The sequence below is a fragment of the Nyctereutes procyonoides genome, unplaced genomic scaffold, assembly GCF_905146905.1.
Source record: "Nyctereutes procyonoides isolate TBG_1078 unplaced genomic scaffold, NYPRO_anot_genome, whole genome shotgun sequence".
Lineage (NCBI taxonomy): Eukaryota > Metazoa > Chordata > Mammalia > Carnivora > Canidae > Nyctereutes > Nyctereutes procyonoides.
In genome coordinates, this window is record NW_026575140.1 from 57,787,331 (window position 1) to 57,806,996 (window position 19,666).

Genomic DNA, 19,666 nt, shown 5'->3' on the forward strand with positions numbered 1-19,666 from the left:
GTCAGCGGGGCTCCCGCCCGCGGGGGGAATCGCTGGGGCGATGAACAAGGCGACACTCACCGGGTCAGGCCTCCCCAGGCCCCGACGGACGGCGGAGCGGGCCGGGCAAGCAGAGCATCCCAGAGCTCACACCATCATCCCCCAGCACCAGCAGCCGCGCGGGCGCTTCTCGTAGAAGAAACCAAATACAGACGCGCCCCCACCCGCCACCCCCGCTCCGGGAATGTCGCGAAGGCGGCCGGCTGAGGGACCTCGGGCGGGGAAGCCAGGCTTCACGACCGCCTCTTACCACAGTTGGTCGCGAGGTGGCGGTGGCGGTGGCGGTGGCAGTGGCGGCGCAAACCCGGGAGTGCGCACGACACCCTGGGAGTTTGTAGTCCCCCCGCCCCCCCGCCAGGCGAGACCGCGCCGAGCATCCTGGGAATTGTAGTCGCAGCCCGAGCACGCCCTGCGCAGGCGCACACCGACAGCCGTTTCCGGGCTCCCGCGTCGCGTCTCGCCGAGGAGAAAAGCCCGTGGAGGGCTCACCAAGCGATAATGGCTACCTACAGCCTGGCGAACGAGAGGCTCCGCGCCCTGGAGGACATCGAACGGGAAATTGGCGCCATTCTGCAGAACGCAGGTTCGGGACGCGACGGCTGGCGGCGGGGAGCGAGGCGGGGCAGGGCTGCACCTGTGCCTGCCGCCGCCCCTCTGCGGGGATGAGAGGGCCCCCCCCCCAGAGGGACTCCCCCAGGTGGCAGCACGGCCCGCTCCGGCTAGCGCCGGCCCTGTCTCCTCCCCCGCAGGGACCGTGATCCTGGAGCTGTCCAAGGAGAAGACCAACGAGCGGCTCCTGGACCGGCAGGCGGCGGCCTTCACGGCGTCTGTGCAGCACGTGGAGGCGGAGCTGTCGGCTCAGATCCGCTACCTCACCCAGGTGTGTACGTGGTGGGGTGCTGGCCCCCTCCCGCTCTCCGCCCCAGCCCTCGCCGCCGACACCGCGGGCACCCCAGACCCCACCCTCTATCCCATCCCCCCATCCCACCCCCCTCCCAGCCAGCCAGCCAGCCAGCCCCGGGACTGGGTGACCCTTCCAGACCCAGCTTCTCCTTCCTGAAGGAAATACTTAAAGGTGGCCCTGCCCAATTCACTGGTAAGCGCTACGTGAGCCGCTGGACAGGGAAGCCCTGGGAAAGAACCTGTGAACCATGCCAAAGCCACAAGAGTTTGCACTCAACACACTTGACCTGACCTTGGGGCCCTGAAGTGGCAACGCCCTAAGAAAAGGGACAAGGTTCAGAGGGTTCTGGAGTCTTTTTTTTATAACATTAAGTTTTTACAATGTGTCAGAAATTGCAACAAGTCTAGGAAGTAGTTACTGTTGCCCACACTTGATAGATGAGGTTAACAAGTGAAGTGATTTACTCTAGGTCAGCCAGCCACCTCTCCAGCCTTAAAGGCTTCACACCCAGGGAAGAAACGAGACGGGAAAACCGCTACTTGGCTGGGGAGATGGGGAAGGGAAGGGGTGCCTCACTGATCCATTTGAATATCCTGTAGGTGGCCACAGGGCAGCCCCACGAGGGCTCCAGCTACTCTTCCAGAAAGGACTGTCAGATGGCCCTGAAGCGAGTGGACTATGCTCGCCTCAAGCTCAGTGATGTGGCCCGAACCTGTGAGCAGATGCTGGAAAACTAGGCCAACCTAGCAAGAACTTGGAGACTACCACCGGCACTCTGGAAAAACCTGGAGACCTGTACAGTGGGCATTAGGGGCTGCCACACACGTGTCCTACTGGACTGAGTATGCAAGGGCTGAGTGGCAGAAAGTGGGAACGGAGAATCTTGTGAGACCAGGCCTGCCCACAGTGATGCCCTGGCTCCTCCAGCAGGGTGCTCTGCCCGCCACAAAACTGCTGACAACTTCAGGCAGAGGGGAGATTCAGACACCACACTTACTTCCTCAAACCCTTCATGTCCCTACCCCAGACTTTTTCAGACTGGACCAATGGAGGCACGTTCTTCTTCATTGAAAGAGACAAAACAAGAACTAGGGGCTTTAATAATAAAAACAACAGCAATGAAAGCAAGGAGCTCAGACTCTCACTGGAACATATGTGGGTGATATGGACAGGGATTGAGGAAATAAAACCCAAGTGCATGGCACCTGCTGAGGAGGAACGGTGGGAAGGCCCCCGCACTGGGGGTGGAAGGAGGAAGCAGGAGAGGCCTGAGGCTGGGGAGGAACAGCTGGTGTGTGATGAGAGACTGGGACTAGGGAGCAGTGGGATCCTCAGCAGAGAAGCTGAAGCCAGGAACCATGGTAAGGGGCAAGGGCATGAGGGCAATGTCTGCAGAAAAAAGAGCCAATAATTATAAAAATAATCTTTAGTAATAAAACACACGTAAAGAATTCCTCTAAGGTATTACATTAAAAGGTAGACTTTACAGGATAGCATAGAAAATAAAAAACCAGGAAAGCTCCACAAGAGGGCAGTGGCTGGTTATTTGTATGTTAAACATCAGATAGCTACAGAGTGCCTATTAAGTGCCAGAGATTATTCTAAATTATACAGGACTGAATAAATCACAATGTGTACCCTGACAGGCTTCCGCTCTTAGCTCACACATTGGAGTCTGATGCCACGGGTGTATAATGAAGGTGCAGATCTGAAAAAAGATATGGAAATTAATATACCAGCTCTGAGATTAAGGAAAGCTGGGGGAATAGCTTGAACTGAGGAATTAGACCCCAAAACATTAACCATAGGACTTAGGACATTAGGTGCTCAATACAGATTTGTGAAATAAATGAATGGCCCCCACCATCCTCCTTTGGTTCATCTCCCACTAGCCTACCCCAGCTGCCATCCTAATGTTGCTCCAAGCCCTGCCCAGCTTTGAAGGTCAAGGACAGGTCCCTGGGCCTGAGATGGCTTCCCTCCCTCCTTCCCTATTCTGTAAATGTCTCTAACTGACTCTTATTGTCTATGGCCCACGGTGCAGACCACCTTCATATTTGTCTGTCTGGGGTAGGTTTCCAGACACTCGGGAGCTACTGGGGGCAGGATTCCTGCCAAGGAGGCTATGGTCCCTGAGGGAGAGGGGCCCAGAGGCCCAGCTCACCTGGAGTGTGCTGCAGTGACTGCTCCCTCCTCTTGCAAAGAACATATAGGAGGACTCCAGTGAGAATGAAAATGATGCCCAGGAGGGACAGCACAGGCACCATGGCTGATGTCCCAGCTGTAGGCTCCACTCTTTTAATCTGCTGCTTCTGGCTCTCCCCAGCCTCAGACCCAGTCCCAAGACTGTGGCCCACAGTAGATGTAGCGATTTCACTGGTATGGGTGCGCTTTTTGTCCAAAGATAGTGTCCCTGCTGGAAGCGCGGGCTGCCTGGTGGACTGCAAGGCAGTTGGCAGGTATGTAGACCGCCAGGTGGGTGGCAGATATGTCTGAGCAGGGGAGCCCATGTCTAAAGGAGCCCTTTCTGTGGGCTCAGGAACCTGGGTGCTGAGGGGAGGTAACTGCTCCTGGGGGGCCACACTTCTGGAATCAGCAGAGCCACATTCTGGAGAGACAAGAAGTAAGGAATCAGAGCTAAGAGCTGAGGATACAGGGGATCCCTGGGTGGCTCAGTGGTTTAGCACCTGCCTTGGGCCCAGCCCAGGGCGTGATGCTGGAGTCCAGGGATCAAGTCCCACATCGGGCTCCCTTCATGGAGCTTGCTTCTCCCTCTGCCTGTGTCTCTGCCTCTCTCTCTCTGTCTCTCATGAATAAATAAAATCTTCAAAAAAAAAAGAGCTGAGGATACAAAGTGAAAAAGTAGTTGAAGGGTAGTGGATCTAGGTCACAGCTTAAGGCCCTGAAAAGGAAGGCAGACACAGGGGTGGGAGGTGGAAAAGGAAGTAAGCTGAATTCGACAGGGAAGTGCTGGGATAGGCTTGTGTCCAGAGCTGGCTCTGCTTCCAAGCAGCCTCATGCACAACCTTGTCCCTTGTCTCTTGACCCCACTCCCTGAGACACTTTGCTTTCAGCTATAAAGCAGGATTTTAGTACCAAGGGCCACAGTAGCTAGAAGGATGGAGTGCAATCCTGTAGGCAGGCCTTTCTGTAGCCCTTGGAACAGTATGCACACCAGGGATGCTCCGACAAGACAACTTCAGCTGCAACGCGTTAGAACATTTTGTGTTTTAACGGTTGTGTATTTATTTTAGGAGAAAAATACAGCCGGTGCCTCAAATCTGTGGCTTCATAGATGTTATTGCTTAGGACAAGCTGCTAGTTACGTTTTTCCAAAACTGGCTTGTGTACACATAAGAACTTAACTCGTTTCACTGCACGTAAATTTTACCTCAAAAGAGAAAAATCAACAATAAAGTGCTGATTTCTACTTAACAATACACAGCCTGAGATGTGTGAGGATGAAGTATGGTCGAGCCTGCAACTAATTTGGAAATACATCAGAAAATAAGGTGGGGGTGCCCTGATCTGAGGGTTCTGGGATCCAGCCCCACATCGGGCTCCCTGCTCAGCAGTGAGTCTACTACTTCTCCCCCTCCCTCTGCTCTTCCCCCTTCTCATGCACTCTTCTCTCTCTCTCAAATAAATAAAATCTTTTTTTAAAAAAAGAAGGTGGATTGATGATGGATAGAAACATAGATGGGCGTGAACTAAAACAAATATAGTCAGCATGCTGTAAACTTGATATTGTAAAACACACGCATTTGCTGTGTTCTCTGCCTACCACACACATTACATAAAATATAAACATTAAAAAGCCAAAAAGCGTGGAATCTAGGTGGTGGGCCTACAGATGTTCACTGCACTGGTCTTTCAACTTTTGTGTATGTCTTTAGATCACCACAGCCAAACACCAGAAAACAAAAGCAGTGCCTTGGTTTCACGAAAAATATTAAGGAAATAAGAGCACAGGTAACAGGATGAATTGGCCAAAATCATGACAGTGATGGTGAATGACACGGGGCCAACAGGGACCTAAGGGGCTTTGGCTGGCACCAGCTACAAGAGGAATTCCAGGTGTCATTGGGAGGGGGCCCCTGCCCTGGAGACAGACCTCAGGCAGGAGCGGGAAAGCCAGTACCTTTGCGATCCAAGCAGCTCATCAACTGTTGAACCCACGGATCCTTGCTGCCGCCACACACGCTCCGCATTCGTAGCTGAAACCTAAGAAGGAAGACTTGGGATTTTAACTCTTTCCTCATTCCAAAGACCTGAAGTCACTGCCAAAAGCAAGCAGGGCCCTTTCTGCCCAGACTGGGGAATTCCCAGGTGGTTCGGACAGGGAAACAAGGACATGGAGAATTAAGGGGAAGGTAACCCTGAGAGGGGGCCAGGTGCCCCCAGGAGCTCCGGGTGAACCAGTGAGGTCCTGGAGGCCCCAGCAGCGCCGCCCTCCCGGTGCTCCGTGAGCTCACCTGACGTAGGAATTACAGCGCTGATAGACTCGCAGATGTTTTCGAAGATGGGCCATGAGCTCCGCCGTCGGAGGGGAGCCGGAAGAAATCGCTTTGTCGCAGTAACAACTGCCAGTGACGCTGCCCTCGTTGCCATCGCCTGGCAAGGGTACCGGCGGTCAGCGCCAGATCCCAGCTCGAGGGGCTCCCCAGGGTCACCGCGCCTCCTCCTCGGATCCCAGATCTGACCCCCAGACCCGCAGGGCGCTCCCTCACACACGCCCGGACCCGGGTGCCCCCAGCCTGTCCCCCACCCCGGGGGGACCCCGGCTCCGCCCCCTGCTCCACAGTACCCCGCGGCCCTCGGCGCCCCGGTCCCCCATTCCACTCCCCGACTGGGGCCCTGGACGAACCTGGCCGAGGCAGCAGCGCCAGCGCCGCAAGCAGCACGAGGGGCCCGGCCCCCATGTCGGGGGCCAGGCCGGACCGCAGCGCCGCGTCCAGCTGCTCCCTCCCGGGCCCGCCGGGACGCCGGGCAGCCGCGGCCGTCGGGGTGCGAGGGTGGGGGGTGCGGCGCGAGCTGGCGGCGCCCTCCTCCCGAGCTCCCACCGTCCGAACCGACAGCGCGGTCGGTACTGCGGGCCTCGCGGCAGCTGCCCCCCACCGCCACCGCCGCGGGGAAAGTCCCGGAGGCGGGGCCCCGCGCCCCCGTCCCCCGCGCCCCCGCGCCGCGCGCCCCCGCGCCGAGGGAGCGGCCGGGAAGGAGCGCGCAAAGGCAACACGAGCTGGGCCCCGCTGGGGGATGCCCGCCCAGCCGCCCCAGGTCAGGCGGCGCGCCCGCCGCCACCGCTCCTCCCGTCCTCCGCCGCCACCACCTCCCAGGGCGCTTTCGCTTCCCCGCCGGGCACCGGCACTGGGTCACATGCCCGGTGAGGACCGCGGGAAAATCCGTGAGCTCCCGACGGGGGCGGGGTCTCGGGGGGGGGGGGCGCGGGCTCCCGCGGCCCTGACGTCACGCCCACCCACCCCCATCCCCCCCGGAGCCCCGAGGTATTTACCTTCGAAAAGTGGTGGCGGCTGCAGGTACCGGAGAGGCGGAGCGGCCGGGAGGGACTGGGTCCACGGGGACTCCCTGCCGAACCGGTCCAAGGCGAGGGGATGCCCCCGCTCCGGTTCCCTCCTCGCACATCCCGCAGACGGATCCAAAGTAATCCCCGCTCGCCAAACCCTTCCCCGTGGGATTAGCCCTCCAAATCTATCCACAATTCAGACCTTACTCTTGAGGGTTTGAGCCTCGGATTCTGAGCCCCAAATACCATCTCACTCCTGACTACTCATCTGAAACCCTGCTCGCCCACTTCCATGCCTGGCCCCAGTTCTCACCCTGAACTCCCACCCTGAGCCCCGAAAAGTAGTCTCAGCTCCTCACACTCATCCAGAGGCCCCACGTTAGTGAACCTCAAACCCACACCCTCCCCATTTGGTGACCCAGCCCTGAACCCCCCCATTACCCTCTGCCTTACCATACACCCCTTCCTCTGCTTAGTCTGGGCCCAGACCCCGTGCCCCTGAAGACATGGAGTTTGTGTCTGGATACAGAGATGAGTTCCTTGATTTCGCTGCCCTCCTGTTTGGCTGGTTCCGAAAGTTCGCTGCAGAGCGCGGGGCTGTGGGGGCCAGCCTTGAGAGCCGCTGGCGCCAGCTGGAGGCTCAGATCAGAAGACTGCCCCAGGACCCTGCCCTTTGGGTGCTCCATGTATTGCCCAACCGTAGTGTGGGCATCAGCCTGGGGCAAGGGGCAGAGCCAGGCCCTGCACCAGGCCTGGGGGCTGCCTGCTTCCTGGGAGACGAGCCCCCACTGCACCTGCGAGACCTAAGCCCCTATGTCAGCTTTGTCAGCCTGGAGGAAGGGGAGGAAGCAGAGGAGGAGGAGGAAGAGGAAGAGAATAGAGAGGAGGAGGGTACAGGTGTGGAGAAGGTAGATCCGGAGGAGGATGGGGAGCCAGGCCCCACCAGCAGGGAGTCCCCCCAGGAAGCAAACCCTCCAGGGGAAACCGAGGAGGCTGAGCAGGAGGCAGGAGGCAGAGGCGGCGAGGAAGGCTGCCGAGAGGACAAGGCTGAGGAAGAAGTGGGCCCTGACAGGAGGAAGGGGCGGAGAAGCGGTAAGATCCTGGGGCTGCCCTGTCTGACCCCTGCCTAGACATTCTCCCCTTTGGAAGACCTCCTCTACCATGCAGCCTGGCCAGGAGTCACCAGTGGGTGGCCTGCTGGCCAAGCTGGCCCAAAAAGATGTTTTCATTGACTCACAGTGGTTTTTGCTTTTCAAACTTTGAGCCAACATTTATACAATGAAAGAAAAAAAAAAAGATTCCAGAAGTCAAAGGAAAACTTTCAAGTTCCAGCAGCAGGCCAACACTTCTGTGTGGCCGCAGGTGGCAGCACGGTGTAGCAAGTGTCCTCTTTCCATGAGGCATCCCCTCTCTACCCGGTCCCCTCTGTTCATTTAGTTGACCCGCCTAACTCCTGTAGGCATGATTTTCATACCTTTGACTCTGCCCATCTTTGCCACTCCCCACCTCTGACTTTCCTTCCCCAGAGGCTGCCCCCCTGCACCTTTCCTGCCTCTTATTGGTGACGGATGAACATGGCACCATCTTGGGCATTGACCTGCTAATGGATGGAACCCAGAGGAGTGCAAGCAAGGGCTCAGGGACAGAGAACCTGGCCCCTCGCGCCTATGCCCTCCTCTGCCACAGCATGGCCTGCCCCATGGGCTCCGGAGACCCTCGAAAACCCCGACAGCTTACTGTGGGAGACGCCCAACTGCATCGGTACAGAAATCTGGTATCTGAGGTTGGGGACACCTAGGGGTCTGGACTCCAGAGCCCACCAGACTGACACTGCCTCCACCCCCATTCAGAGAGTTGGAGAGTCTGGTCCCAAGGCTGGGAGTGAAGTTAGCCAAGACACCTATGCGGACGTGGGGTCCCCGGCCGGGCTTCACATTTGCTTCCCTCCAGGCTCAAACCTGCCATGTTTGTCACAGGCACAGCTTTGAAGTGAAGCTGACACCTTGGTGAGCTGCCTGAAAGGTGGTGGGGGGAGAAGGAAGGAGACCCCAACAGTCAGGGCAAGCTGAGAAAGCTGCCCAGTGAAGGTGGGTGGGGTGGGGTGGGGCTACCAGACAGGTGTTAGAGACCTGGGGGTCAGAGGAGGAAGAAAGCAAGCTGTTAGGAGCAGAGTATAGAGAAAAACAGACCGAACGATACATGGGCAGTGGCGGGGCAGAAAAACAGCAGATGGAAGACCTACAGAGATTAATCCTGGGTGCCCACCACCCCTGTGATCCCAGCCCCCAGTGTAGTGCCGTCTTGTACTGTGGAGAGGCCTGTCTCCGGGCCGACTGGCGGCGATGCCCAGATGATGTGAGCCATCAATTTTGGTGTCCAAGGCTTGCAGCCTTCATGGAGCGGGCTGGAGAACTGGCAACCCTGCCTTTTACCTACACTGCAGGTACCACAGGAGATGGGAATGGGGGAGAAAGTGAAACCAGGTGTTGGGGGCTGCAGGCCAGGTTCTGGGCCTGCAGGAGACATGTCTGGGGCTGGATCCCAGGTGTAATGCCTGGATGCTGGGGATTTAGGGCTGGGGGCCCAAGTCCTGGGGCTGCACACCGGATCTGGAGCTGAGGAGTGCATGTCTGCGCCCCTGAAAGAGCCCAGGGGGTGCGGGAGCAGGGGTGCAGGCACTTGCTGCCCAGCTGCACCAGGAACTGGTGACCAGACAAAACATGAATTGTTACAAAGATTCTGTGGACTCAGTGCCCGCTACACTGTAGACACTCAGAAATATTCATTCTCTCCAGGCCTAGAATCAGGTTCAGACCCAGGGGCCATGAGAGAAACTGAGATGATCTATATCTGGGGTCCTAGCCCCCAGACCCTCCTCAAACCCTCCCTTCCTCCTTCCCCAGAGGTGACCAGTGAAAGCTTCAACAAGGAGGCCTTTCTGGCCTCACGGGGCCTCACTCGTGGCTACTGGACCCAGCTCAGCATGCTGATTCCAGGCCCTGGCACCCCCAGGCACCCCCGGGCCAGCACACCAGCCCTCAGCCTTCTTCTCAGTGGTTTGTGGGGCCTCTCTTCAGGCATGGGCCCCTCAGCCTAGAGAGAAGGATGGGGGAGAAAACAGTTGTCTGGGTCCTAGGTCACACCTCCACCCTATACACCCAACTCTACCACCACCACCACCAGAGCCATTTCAGGCCTTGCCCCAGTTCTCAAAGAAGTCACCCCTGCCCACCCCGTCCAAAAGCCCCATCCACAGGGAACCTCCCATTCCTCTTGCTGTAGCTCCAGGGAATACAGCTCCTTTGGGAGGAAGAGGAGGTTGGGTCGGGTAGGGGCCTCCCTGACACCATGATCCTCTTCTTTCATCTTTTCAGGAGATCCCTATCAGCTTCTCCAGGGGGATGGGCCTGCCCTCATGCCTCCTGTGCCCCCAGATCCACCCAGGGGCCTCTTTGGTGAGCTGGAGGGGCCCTTCAGGAGCTAGCAGACAGGGCTGGAGGGCCAGCAGTCTGAATGGCTGTGAAGAAGGGATGCTATTAGACAGGACAGGGCTGAGATCCAGGCCGGCTCAGTCCCCCAGTAACCCACTCTCCCCAGGCTCGTGGCAGGATTACTACACGTGGAGAGGCCTCAGCTTGGACTCCCCCATGGCTGTGCTTCTCACCTACCCATTGACCGTGTACTACGTCATCACTCACCTGGTGCCCCAGTCCTGTAAGGAGAGAAGAGCAGGGGGAGATGTGCTGGGGACATAGTGGCGGGAGGTGGGCGGGGGGCTACAGGGGGATAAGAGGAAGGAGGGGAGGCCCTCTTCTTAAGTGGCCAGCTTCTCACCCAGTCCCTGAGCTCAACATCCAGAACAAGCAGTCACTAAAAATCCACGTGGTGGAGGCCGGGAAGGAGTTTGATCTAGTCATGGTGTTTTGGGTAAGTCCCTCCAGGACAGAAGCGGCACTTGGGTGTGGAGATGGACGTGTCCGGGGGGGGGGGGGGGGGGGGGACCTGAGCTGTCCTCTCTGTCCTTCAGGAGCTCCTGGTCTTGCTCCCGCACATGGCCCTGGAGCTGCAGTTTGTGGGTGACGGCCTGCCCCTTGACAGTGACCAGCAGCATTTTACCCTGCAAAGGGTGAGGGCTGGGGGCTGCTCTCCTACCTCCTGCTCTCCCCTGTCTTGCCTTCCGCATGGCCCAGTCCCCTAACTTCCAGCCATCTCTCCGCTCTGCTCCTGGCTTCCCAGGATGGCCCAGAGGTTTCTGTCCGTCCTGGTTCCGGAGTGTCTGCACGGCTCAGCTCCGGGACTAAGGAGAAGGGGGGCCGCAGGGACCTGCAGATCAAGGTGTCCGCAAGGCCCTACCACCTGCTCCAGGGGCCCAAGCCTGACCTGGTCATCGGTAAGAGTTGGGGGGTAGGAGTGTGGGGACTGGGACAAGGCCACCGGCGACCTTCTGTCCACTCCCCCTCTGTCTGCAGGATTTAACTCCGGCTTCGGTCTCAAGGACACTTGGCTGAGCTCGCTGCCCCGGCTGCAGGTGGGGGATGGCCCAAAAGGGACCCGTTCTCCCCTCCTGCCCCGAACCACCTGCTTTGCCCCCTGCATCCCATCCTCTGCTCCAGACCCGGGCCGTGCCCCGGGGGCCCCCCAGACCCGGTGTGTCAGTCTGCGCCCCTGGCCCCTGGGGAGGGGCTGGGCGGAGAGTCAGAGGCCCCGCCCGCTGCAGTCCCTCCGAGTGCCGGCCTTCTTCACCGAGAGCAGCGAGTACGGCTGTGTGATGGACGACCAGACCATGGCGGTGGCCACGGGCGGGGGCACCAGCCCCCCGCGGCCCAACCCCTTCCGCTCCCCCTTTCGCCTCCGAGCGGCCGACAACTGCATGCCCTGGTAAGGCCCGGGGCCCGCGCGGGGTCCTCCGCCCTCCGGGTAGCCCCCTCACTCCGGCGACCCCTTGCCCCCCTCCGCGGGCCTCGAACGCGCGCACACACAGCCGACGGGATCCACTCCCGGGACCCGGGCTGGCCGGCCCCCGCCGAGCCCCCCCCAATCAGGCCCCGCCCCCCAGGCCCCGCCCCTGACGACGCCCCGCCTCCTCAGGTACTGCAACGCCTTCATCTTCCACCTGGTGTACAAGCCCCCGCAGGGCAGCGGAGCCCGCCCGGCGCCCGGCCCCGCGCCCCCGGCCCCGACCCCCGCCGTGCCCCCCGCCCCCGCCCGCCGGCGCCGCGGGGAAAAGAAACCCGGGCGGGGGTCCCGCCGGCGCAGATGAGGGCCCAGGGTGGCCGCCCAGCCCTCCCCAGCACGCCCTCGGAGGGAGAACTGAAACGCGAAGGGCCAGGGGGAGGCGGGTTGGCGGAACTCGCAGAGGTAAATAAAAGTACTTGTTTGAAACCACTGAGTCACGAGCCCTCTGGTTATACGCCCGTACCCGGGTCATTAAACGTGGAGCGGAGAGGAGGATTTGGGGCTGACTCATTTTCCTCCAGCTCCTGTCAGCCCCTCCCCGGCTGTCCCCTGTCTTCCGTGCGGCTCCGACCCTCTCTGATGACCCTAAACTCCTGGTGCATGTGTGTAAGTCATCGTAGGCCTCAGTAGGGCAGCCTGGGTGGCTCAGGTCATGAAACCCGGGGTCCTGGGATGGAGCCCCGCCTCCGGTTCCTGGCTCAGCCTGCTTGTGAGCGCTCACTCTCACTCTCTCTCTCTCTCTCTCTGTCAAATAAGTAAATAAAAACTTTAAAAATAAGAACTGGAGGCCCCAGTAACCCTCATGGACCCACGCCAAGGCAAAGCAAGACCCGAGGCAGAGAGGCTTCTCCTTCCGGGGCAGAGGATGCACACAAGCTCCTAGGGATGCACAAACCATGGTTTAGGGGGCCCAAGCCACCCAACCGTGGGCCATCCTTGTCTCCACCTTCCACCTCTCGTTTCTCATACTTCTGCTGAGTCATGCTGCTCAAGTCACTTGGATCCGCCAGTTCATTTCCACTCTCACTGCCCACTCTCCATTTCAGGCAGAGAATTCCTTCTACCACATTGCCGTCCTGCCTAAATCCCTCGGGTTATTTTGTTCCACTCTTAAAATCCCGAGTATGGGCTGGGCATAAGTGACTCAGTTAGCTAAGTCTAGAAACGGAAAAGCAGTGGAGAAACTTGGCAGACACCACCTTACCCAAAGGATCAAGGTTAATGAGATTAAGTCAGGTTGACATCATGCACTCTCTGATGCGTGGTGATGAGAAAGCCGCGTCACCCTTGTATTCTTCCCCCAAATCCATAACCTCGGTGTGATCGTGAGGACACATCCGATAAGTCCCTACTGTGGGACAGTCTACGGTGCTTCTTCCGGTGCTTCTTCCGAAGTGTCAAAGTCACAGAAGGCAAAAAAAGACCAAGAAATTGTGACAGACTAGAAGGGCTCCGGAGACAGGACACCTGTGAGGTGGTGGACTCCTGGATTGGATCCTGGGGCAGGAAAAGGACATTCGTAGAAAAACTTGGAGGAATCCAAATAAAATCTACAGAGTTGGGATCCCTGGGTGGCGCAGCGGTTTGGCGCCTGCCTTTGGCCCAGGGCGAGATCCTGGAGACCCGGGATCGAATCCCACGTCGGGCTCCCGGTGCATGGAGCCCGCTTCTCCCTCTGCCTGTGTCTCTGCCTCTCTCTCTCTGTGTGTGTGACTATCATAAATAAATAAAAATTAAAAAAAAATCTACAGAGTTTAGCTGACGTTATTGTGTCGATGTTAATGTCTTCGTTTTGATAAAGATGCAGCGTTAGAAGAAGTTGGGGGAAGGGTATATGGGCATACTGTGTAACTTGACTACGAATCTAAAACTATTTCCGGGGATCCCTGGGTGGCGCAGCGGTTTGGCGCCTGCCTTTGGCCCAGGGTGCGATCCTGGAGACCCGGTATCGAGTCCCACGTCAAGCTCCTGGTGCATGGAGCCTGCTTCTGCCTCTGCCTATGTCTCTGCCTCTCTCTCTCTCTCTGTGTGACTATCATAAAAAATAATAATAATAATAATAAAATAAAACTATTTCAGGGCACCTGGGTGGCTCCCTGGTTGAGTAACTGCCTTTGGCTCAGGGTGTGATCCCAGGGTCCTGGCATCAAGTCCCACGTCAAGGGGAGTCTGTTTCTCCCTCTCGCTCTGCCCATCTTCTTGTTCATGCTCTTTCTCTTTCTCTCTCTCTCTTTCTCAAATAGAAGAATCTCCTTAGTGAAAAGGATAATGGGAGAATGTCTTGGGTTATTAATCATAAGCCCTTCCAACCTTATCTGAGTTGATGCCAGTGAGGTCACCCTAGGTGGATCCCTATTTAACTTGATGATAGGGGCTGTTGGCTAGTAATGGTATGAGTAGAGTGCTGGAACCCTCACCCCACCCAGCAGCCCCTGGAGAGGGGCCAGGGGAGCTGGTGACCAAGTTAATCACCAGGATTTAATCAATCACTCCTACATAACAGAACCTCCACAAAAACCCCTAACCAATGGGGTTCAGAGCATGCCTGTGCTGGGGAGCCTACTGAGGTAGTGCTTGGGGGGTACGGCCAGATGGCATGGGGGCTCCCCCTGCCTACCCCTCACGCCTTTGCCACGTGCATCTCTTCCATCTGCCTGTCCCTGAGTTGCACCGCTTGTAATCAATCAGTAATAGGAAACTGTTTTCCCGAGTCCCATGAGCTGTTCTGGCAAATTATTGAACCTGAGGAGGGGATTGTGGGAAGCCTCAATTTATAGTCAGTTGGTCAGAAGTACGGGAGGCCCCAGGGCTCATGACTGGCTTCTGAAGTGGGGGTGGCCCTGGGGAGATTAAGCTCCCTCCAGGGACTTGGTGCCAGACTTGTAGAGAGTAGGACACAGAGTGAAAAGCTCCACTGGCAAAGCAATTTCCCAGCCCATCCCCCCATCCTCCCACCACTCCACCCAAGTATCTGGCCAGTTGGAGCACCTGTTGGTGTGCGGAAATACACACACACACACACACACACACACACACACCTTTGGTGTCAGAAGTGCTCAGAGTAATAACAGCTAAAGTATGGGTCAGAAGTGTCTATGCTGACTCACACAAAGATGTGGTTTGGGAAGAGACAGGAGGAAGGGTAGAGAATGAGGGACCTTTCCTTTCTGGGCGGCCCATGTCACTCCTGGTGTGAACAGCAGCGGTACCTCGCATTTAACCCACTTAGAAAAGCTAAAGTCACCCATGGAATTCAGAACCGGACCCAACTCCCAGGGAGCTGGTCCCCTGACTGTGCAAGGAAATGCAAACTAATAAGAAAAAAGGGAAAAACATCCCATCCGTTGGTTATGGTCCCTCATAGCTAAAATGAAATTTAAAACTTTTTTTTTTTTAGAGATTTTATTTATTTATTCATGAGAGATATAGAGAGAGGCAGAGGGAGAAGCAGGCTCCATGCAGGGAGCCCCACGTGGGAGTGGATCCCAGGTCTCCAGGATCACACCCCGGGCTGCAGGCGGCGCTAAACCGCTGCACCACCGGGGCTGCCTGAAACTTAAAATTTAAAAGAAATTCTGGGGACGCCTAGAGGCTTAGCGGTTGAGCGTCTGCCTTGGGCTCAGGGTGTGATCTTGGGGTTCCAGAATCAAGTCCCACATCGGTCTCCCCACAGGGAGCCTGCTTCTCCCTCTGCCTGTGTCTCTGCCTCTCTGTCTGTGTCTCTCATGAATAAATAAATAAAATCTTAAAGAAAAAGAAAAAAAGACGGTAAGAGCGACTAATTTAAGGGCAACATCCTTGGCATTAAATGCTGCAGGGTCGGAGAGCATGTCTGGGTTGAGGAAGGACCCACAGCTCCCTCTTAAACAACAACAATCCAGCCATACAGGATGTTATTCCTAGGGAATAACACTGAAGCCATCCAGAGGCCACCAAGAGTCACCTCATTAGCACACACTCAGTTGAAAAAGCCTGATGTGAATAACCTAAGACCCTCTTCTCTCCCTATCACACGGGAAATTCCAAAATGTTGAGAAGCACCGCCCAGAACGGGGACAAAGAGCAAATACATATTATTGTGTCACAAGATCACACCCACAGCTTTTTTCTGGAGGGTTCAAGAGCACATAGCGGGGGATCCCTGGGTGGCGCAGCGGTTTGGCGCCTGCCTTTGGCCCAGGGCGCGATCCTGGAGACCCGGGATCGAATCCCACGTCAGGCTCCAGGTGCATGGAGCCTGCTTCTCCCTCTGCCTATGTCTCTGCTTCTCTTTCTCTCTCTGTGTGACTATCATAAATAAAAAAAAAAAAGAAAGAAAGAAAGAAAGAAAGAAAGAAAGAGTACATAGCGGAACGTTGGGCATCTCCCTCCTGTGCGTCTATGACTATTAAGGGCTCGTAAAAAAGGTAACCACCATGCCAATATCATGTCCAACAAAATTAGGAAGTAAATAAATAAAATACCCAGTTCACAGTCCAATTTCTTTGATAATCTCAATGACGGCTTTTACAGCTGATTTATTTCAAGGAATAAACAAGGTCCTCACTTGGCTTTGGCCGCTGTGTCCCTTCAGGGTTTTTTTGTTTTTTATTCTGTGATAGAATTTCCTCCCTTTTCTTTCTTTTTTTGTTGTCACGCCCCTGATTGGATGACAAATGGCATCTTCCTCTTGTAGCATCTTCCTCATTCTGGATCTGGCCAAGGCTTCCTGGGGATGTTTTTTCCCCCGAATGTCCTCGTTTATCTTCCTTGGTTCCTGTAAGCCGGCGGTTACATGTCGCTGGGCAGGCCCTTCTGCGGTGGCCTGTGCCCGCCTCGGCCGCGGGGGGGCTGGTCTCATGCTACTTTCCACCTCCTTTCTACCCTCCAGCCAGATGCCTCCAAACAGACGCTGTTCTCTCTCATCATGAAACTTCCCCATTTTCTTGCTCAACCACCAATGACGCCTCTTCAGCCTACACATCACTTCCTTAGGAAAGGAGAAGCTCCCTGACTCCCTGATAAGGAGGGACTGGCCCCCACCCCCACCGGAGGAGCCTCCTAAGACCCCAAGGCCATAAAAGGGAAGCCCAGGTTCCCCGCGAATTAAGGGGAAATAGCACTTTTTACCACTCCCTTGGCCAGAAAATAACCTTTCCCTGAATTCCTGGCATCTGCCTCATTCAAAGTAGGAAAGGATATGGTTATCTGTGAACCGCAGGCACACTTGAGGATTCGCGTGCTCACTTGGTCTAGTGGGGTTGCTCGTTTGGCTGCTATGAGGATGCAGCACTTGTGTAAGAAGAATGTTTAATTTACAAACTGCTGTCTCTAATAATTCACTTACGAACTATTGCTTGGATGCCAGTAAGGCTCTGGGTAGTACTTTCAAGATGTGATGGGGGAAAACAGACTTACAGTCTGCCCCGAGGAGGGGTCAATACACTGTGACCTCCAGCCAAAACCAGCCCACCACCTGTTTTCTGTTTTCCCCAGCACAGCAAGCCAAGACCAAAAGGAGAAGATGTGATGCGAGAATGACATGAAATTCAAATGGTGGTGTCCATAAATTTACATTGAAATAGGCCCACAGCTGTTTATTTATGTATTGTCTGTGGCTACTTTCATGATACAAACAGCAGGGTTCTGAATAGTGTGCTCATAACAGAAACCATAGGGCCCTGCAAAGCCTGAAATATATCTGCTAACAGGCTCTTGGTAGAAAGTAAGTACTCTGACCTCTGGTTAGGGCAAGAGTTTATTTCTCTCTCTCTCTCTTTTTTTTTTTTTTTAAGATTTTATCTTATTTATTTGAGAGAGAGAGATCACGAGTGGGGGTGGGGAGCAGAGAGAGAAGCAGACCCCCTGTTGAGCAGGGAGCCTGAATCAGGACTCCATCCCAGGACCCCAGGGTCATGCCTTGAGCCGAAGGCAGATGCTCAACTACTGAGCCACCCAGATGGCCCTAAACATTCTTTTTTCAATGAAATAGAATAGATTAAAAATATTAGGGATATCACATGTCATAACAGTCAGTACTATTTTGTGAGACAATTGGTTCACTTATATCTACCATATATGTTTGTAAACATATGTGTGCGCGCGCACGCTGCATCTACAGTATCCCTTACCGTAGACCACGGTCAAAACATCTAAAAGTCACAGGCTTGGAGGGAGGCCAGGAAGACATGGAGAAGTCACTGGAAAGTTGTTCCACAGTTTACGTGATGCTGAAAAGTTGCAGATTCTAGGACGCCTGGGTGGCTCAGTGGTTGGGTGTCTGCCTTTGGCTCAGAGTGTGATCCCGGGGCCCTGGGATCGAGTCCCACATCAGGCTCCCTGCAGGAAGCCTACTTCTCCTTCTGCCTGTGTCTCTGCCTCTGTGTGTGTGTGTCTCTCCGGAATAAATAAATAAAATCTTAAAAAAAAAAAAAAAAGCTGGCCTTGGATGAAGCCAGCTTGCCCCTCGGCTCTTCCCCTCCACAAGCTTCACCAGTACTGGTGGCGAGACCACTCGACAGCGGCAAGTATGAGAACTAGAGTGTGCCAGGCCTAACTAAGTACCAGTCCCAGCTGCGTGGTCTCAAGCAAGTTACTTGGTCTCTCTGAGCCATTCACACTCATTCCGCCAACCCTTGCAGAGTGCCCGCCTTACAATGGAGGTGCCCTGCCGTGCCCCCCATGAGGGTTATACAAGACAAACTATGACAAGTCTGTGGCCCCAACCCTGACCGATCCTAAGTGCTCAATCGGGTGGTATTTGTGCTTCATGTTTTGCCGTGACCTATGCTCACTGTCTGTTTATAATCATCTGAGTTTACAATTGGGATTTTCTCATTGAACAAAAAATTATTTAGGACTCGGTAAGGGGGCACCTGGCTGGCTCAGTCAGAAGAGCGAGCGACTCTTGATCTCGGAGTCGTGGTTTGAGCACCGTGTTGTATGTAGAGATTACTAAAATAATAATAATAATAATAATAATAATAATAATAAACAACTTTTTAAAAGTATTTAGGACCGTTTGGGGGTTCTTATTTTTAAGAGTTTGTTTATTTATATAAGATAGAGTGAATGATAGAGAGGAGAGAGCAGATGAGCAGGGGCAGAGGGAGAGGGAGAAGCAGGCTTCCCACTAAGCAGGGAGCCCAATGTGGGAGCTCAATCCCAGGACCTCAGGATCATGACCTGAGCCGAAGGCAGATGCTTCACCCACTGAGCCCCCAGGCCCCTGTTTTGGGGTTCTTAAAGGCTTGGGTTTTGTTACTTAAACATTTGGGAGTTTCAGGTTTCTTGCACTGTAGATAGGAGAATGTGGCCAGTACGATTTCAGGTTTGAGGAACTTGGTATTTCTTTCAGAGCCTAATATTTGACCCATATTTGTTACTGATTCATTGCCATTGAAGAGGGTGTGGTCTCCATTTATGAGATACAAAGGTCAATAAATATCAGCTGCATACAAGCTCCAGGATGAAGCCTCGAGGTTCGCTGCTATCTTCCCAGGATCCGGCAGCAGGCCTGGGGCACATCATACACATTCAATAAATATTTGTCGAATGAGTGGCTAATTAATAAATCAACCCTATTATCACTTAGATCCTCAATACCTTTGTACCTTTGCGTATCTTTTTCCTACTTTCTCCACTAAAGGCTGCTGAGTTACACCCACAGTTCCCCATCCTATTATATTTCTGACAGCTTCCCAGGTCATCTCTAACTATTTTGGCTGTATATGTCTTTATATGTTTCCTACAATATGACCTGTGCCTGAAGCCTTAGGGCTATGACATAATAATTGTGAATATGCCCCATCCCGACTTAAAAAGACCCTTTGATAAAACACTATCTGTACAATATGGTTTAATTTTGTTACACAGGGACGCTTGGGGAGCTCAGTGGTTGAGTGTCTGCCTTCGGCTCAGGGTCAGGGCATGACCCCGGGGTCCTGGGATCAAGTCCCACATCAGGCTTCCCCCAGGGAGCCTCCTTCTCCTTCTGCCTGTGTCTCTCTGCCTCTCTGTGTCTCTCATGAATAAATAAACAAAATCTTTAAAAAAAAAAAAGCCATTCTGTTATGCATTTGTTATTTTGAAGTAACAACACAGTAATAAAAATCCAAAAGGTAGAAAAAGAGCCTTTTCAAGGAAGGCAAAGAGTGAGTCCCCTTCCCCTCTCCTGTCCCATCACCCTGCCCCTCCCCCAGGCCAATGCCACTAACACAATTTGGCCAATTAGTTCCATATGAAAATGTTTTTTTTTAATTTAT

General features: G+C 54.9%; 4 protein-coding genes across 7 annotated transcripts in view; 2 read left to right on the forward strand and 2 right to left on the reverse strand.

Annotated features, from left to right (window-relative positions):
- The window catches only part of PELP1 (proline, glutamate and leucine rich protein 1), a 36,753-nt gene extending 36,414 nt beyond the window's left edge, over positions 1-339 (reverse strand). Inside the window, exon 1 of the mRNA XM_055305749.1 lies at positions 290-339. The gene's annotated coding sequence lies outside the window, so the exon portion shown is untranslated. The remainder of the gene's footprint in view (positions 1-289) is intronic.
- Positions 340-463: 124 nt separating this feature from the next.
- Positions 464-1,883, forward strand: MED11 (mediator complex subunit 11). Its single transcript, XM_055307030.1, has 3 exons — positions 464-622; positions 789-919; positions 1,543-1,883. The coding sequence occupies exons 1-3, from the start codon at positions 538-540 to the stop codon at positions 1,678-1,680; spliced, it is 354 nt and encodes a 117-aa protein (XP_055163005.1). The 5' UTR covers positions 464-537; the 3' UTR covers positions 1,681-1,883.
- A 142-nt stretch (positions 1,884-2,025) lies between these two features.
- CXCL16 (C-X-C motif chemokine ligand 16) lies at positions 2,026-7,032 on the reverse strand. 2 transcript variants are annotated; one of them, XM_055307028.1, is made up of 6 exons: positions 5,811-6,821; positions 5,419-5,557; positions 5,085-5,167; positions 3,108-3,551; positions 2,582-2,651; positions 2,026-2,332 (listed from the first exon to the last, which is right to left on the reverse strand). In XM_055307028.1, the coding sequence occupies exons 1-5, from the start codon at positions 5,863-5,865 to the stop codon at positions 2,605-2,607; spliced, it is 768 nt and encodes a 255-aa protein (XP_055163003.1). In that variant the 5' UTR covers positions 5,866-6,821; the 3' UTR covers positions 2,026-2,332; positions 2,582-2,604. The 2 variants fall into 2 exon arrangements, with proteins under 2 accessions (XP_055163003.1, XP_055163002.1); XM_055307027.1 differs by lacking the exon at positions 2,026-2,332 and adding an exon at positions 6,921-7,032 and having other exon boundaries at positions 2,355-2,651; positions 5,811-6,652.
- ZMYND15 (zinc finger MYND-type containing 15) lies at positions 6,974-11,817 on the forward strand. Of its 3 annotated transcripts, none has more exons than XM_055307025.1 (13): positions 6,974-7,559; positions 7,994-8,228; positions 8,318-8,473; positions 8,750-8,910; positions 9,371-9,523; positions 9,842-9,922; positions 10,065-10,181; positions 10,306-10,394; positions 10,495-10,593; positions 10,704-10,857; positions 10,937-10,995; positions 11,185-11,345; positions 11,556-11,817. In XM_055307025.1, exons 1-13 carry the CDS (start codon positions 6,974-6,976, stop codon positions 11,725-11,727), a joined length of 2,223 nt encoding a protein of 740 aa, XP_055163000.1. In that variant the 3' UTR covers positions 11,728-11,817. The 3 variants fall into 3 exon arrangements, with proteins under 3 accessions (XP_055163000.1, XP_055162999.1, XP_055163001.1); XM_055307024.1 differs by having other exon boundaries at positions 10,704-10,853; positions 10,909-10,995; XM_055307026.1 differs by lacking the exon at positions 10,065-10,181.
- Positions 11,818-19,666: the final 7,849 nt, after the last annotated feature.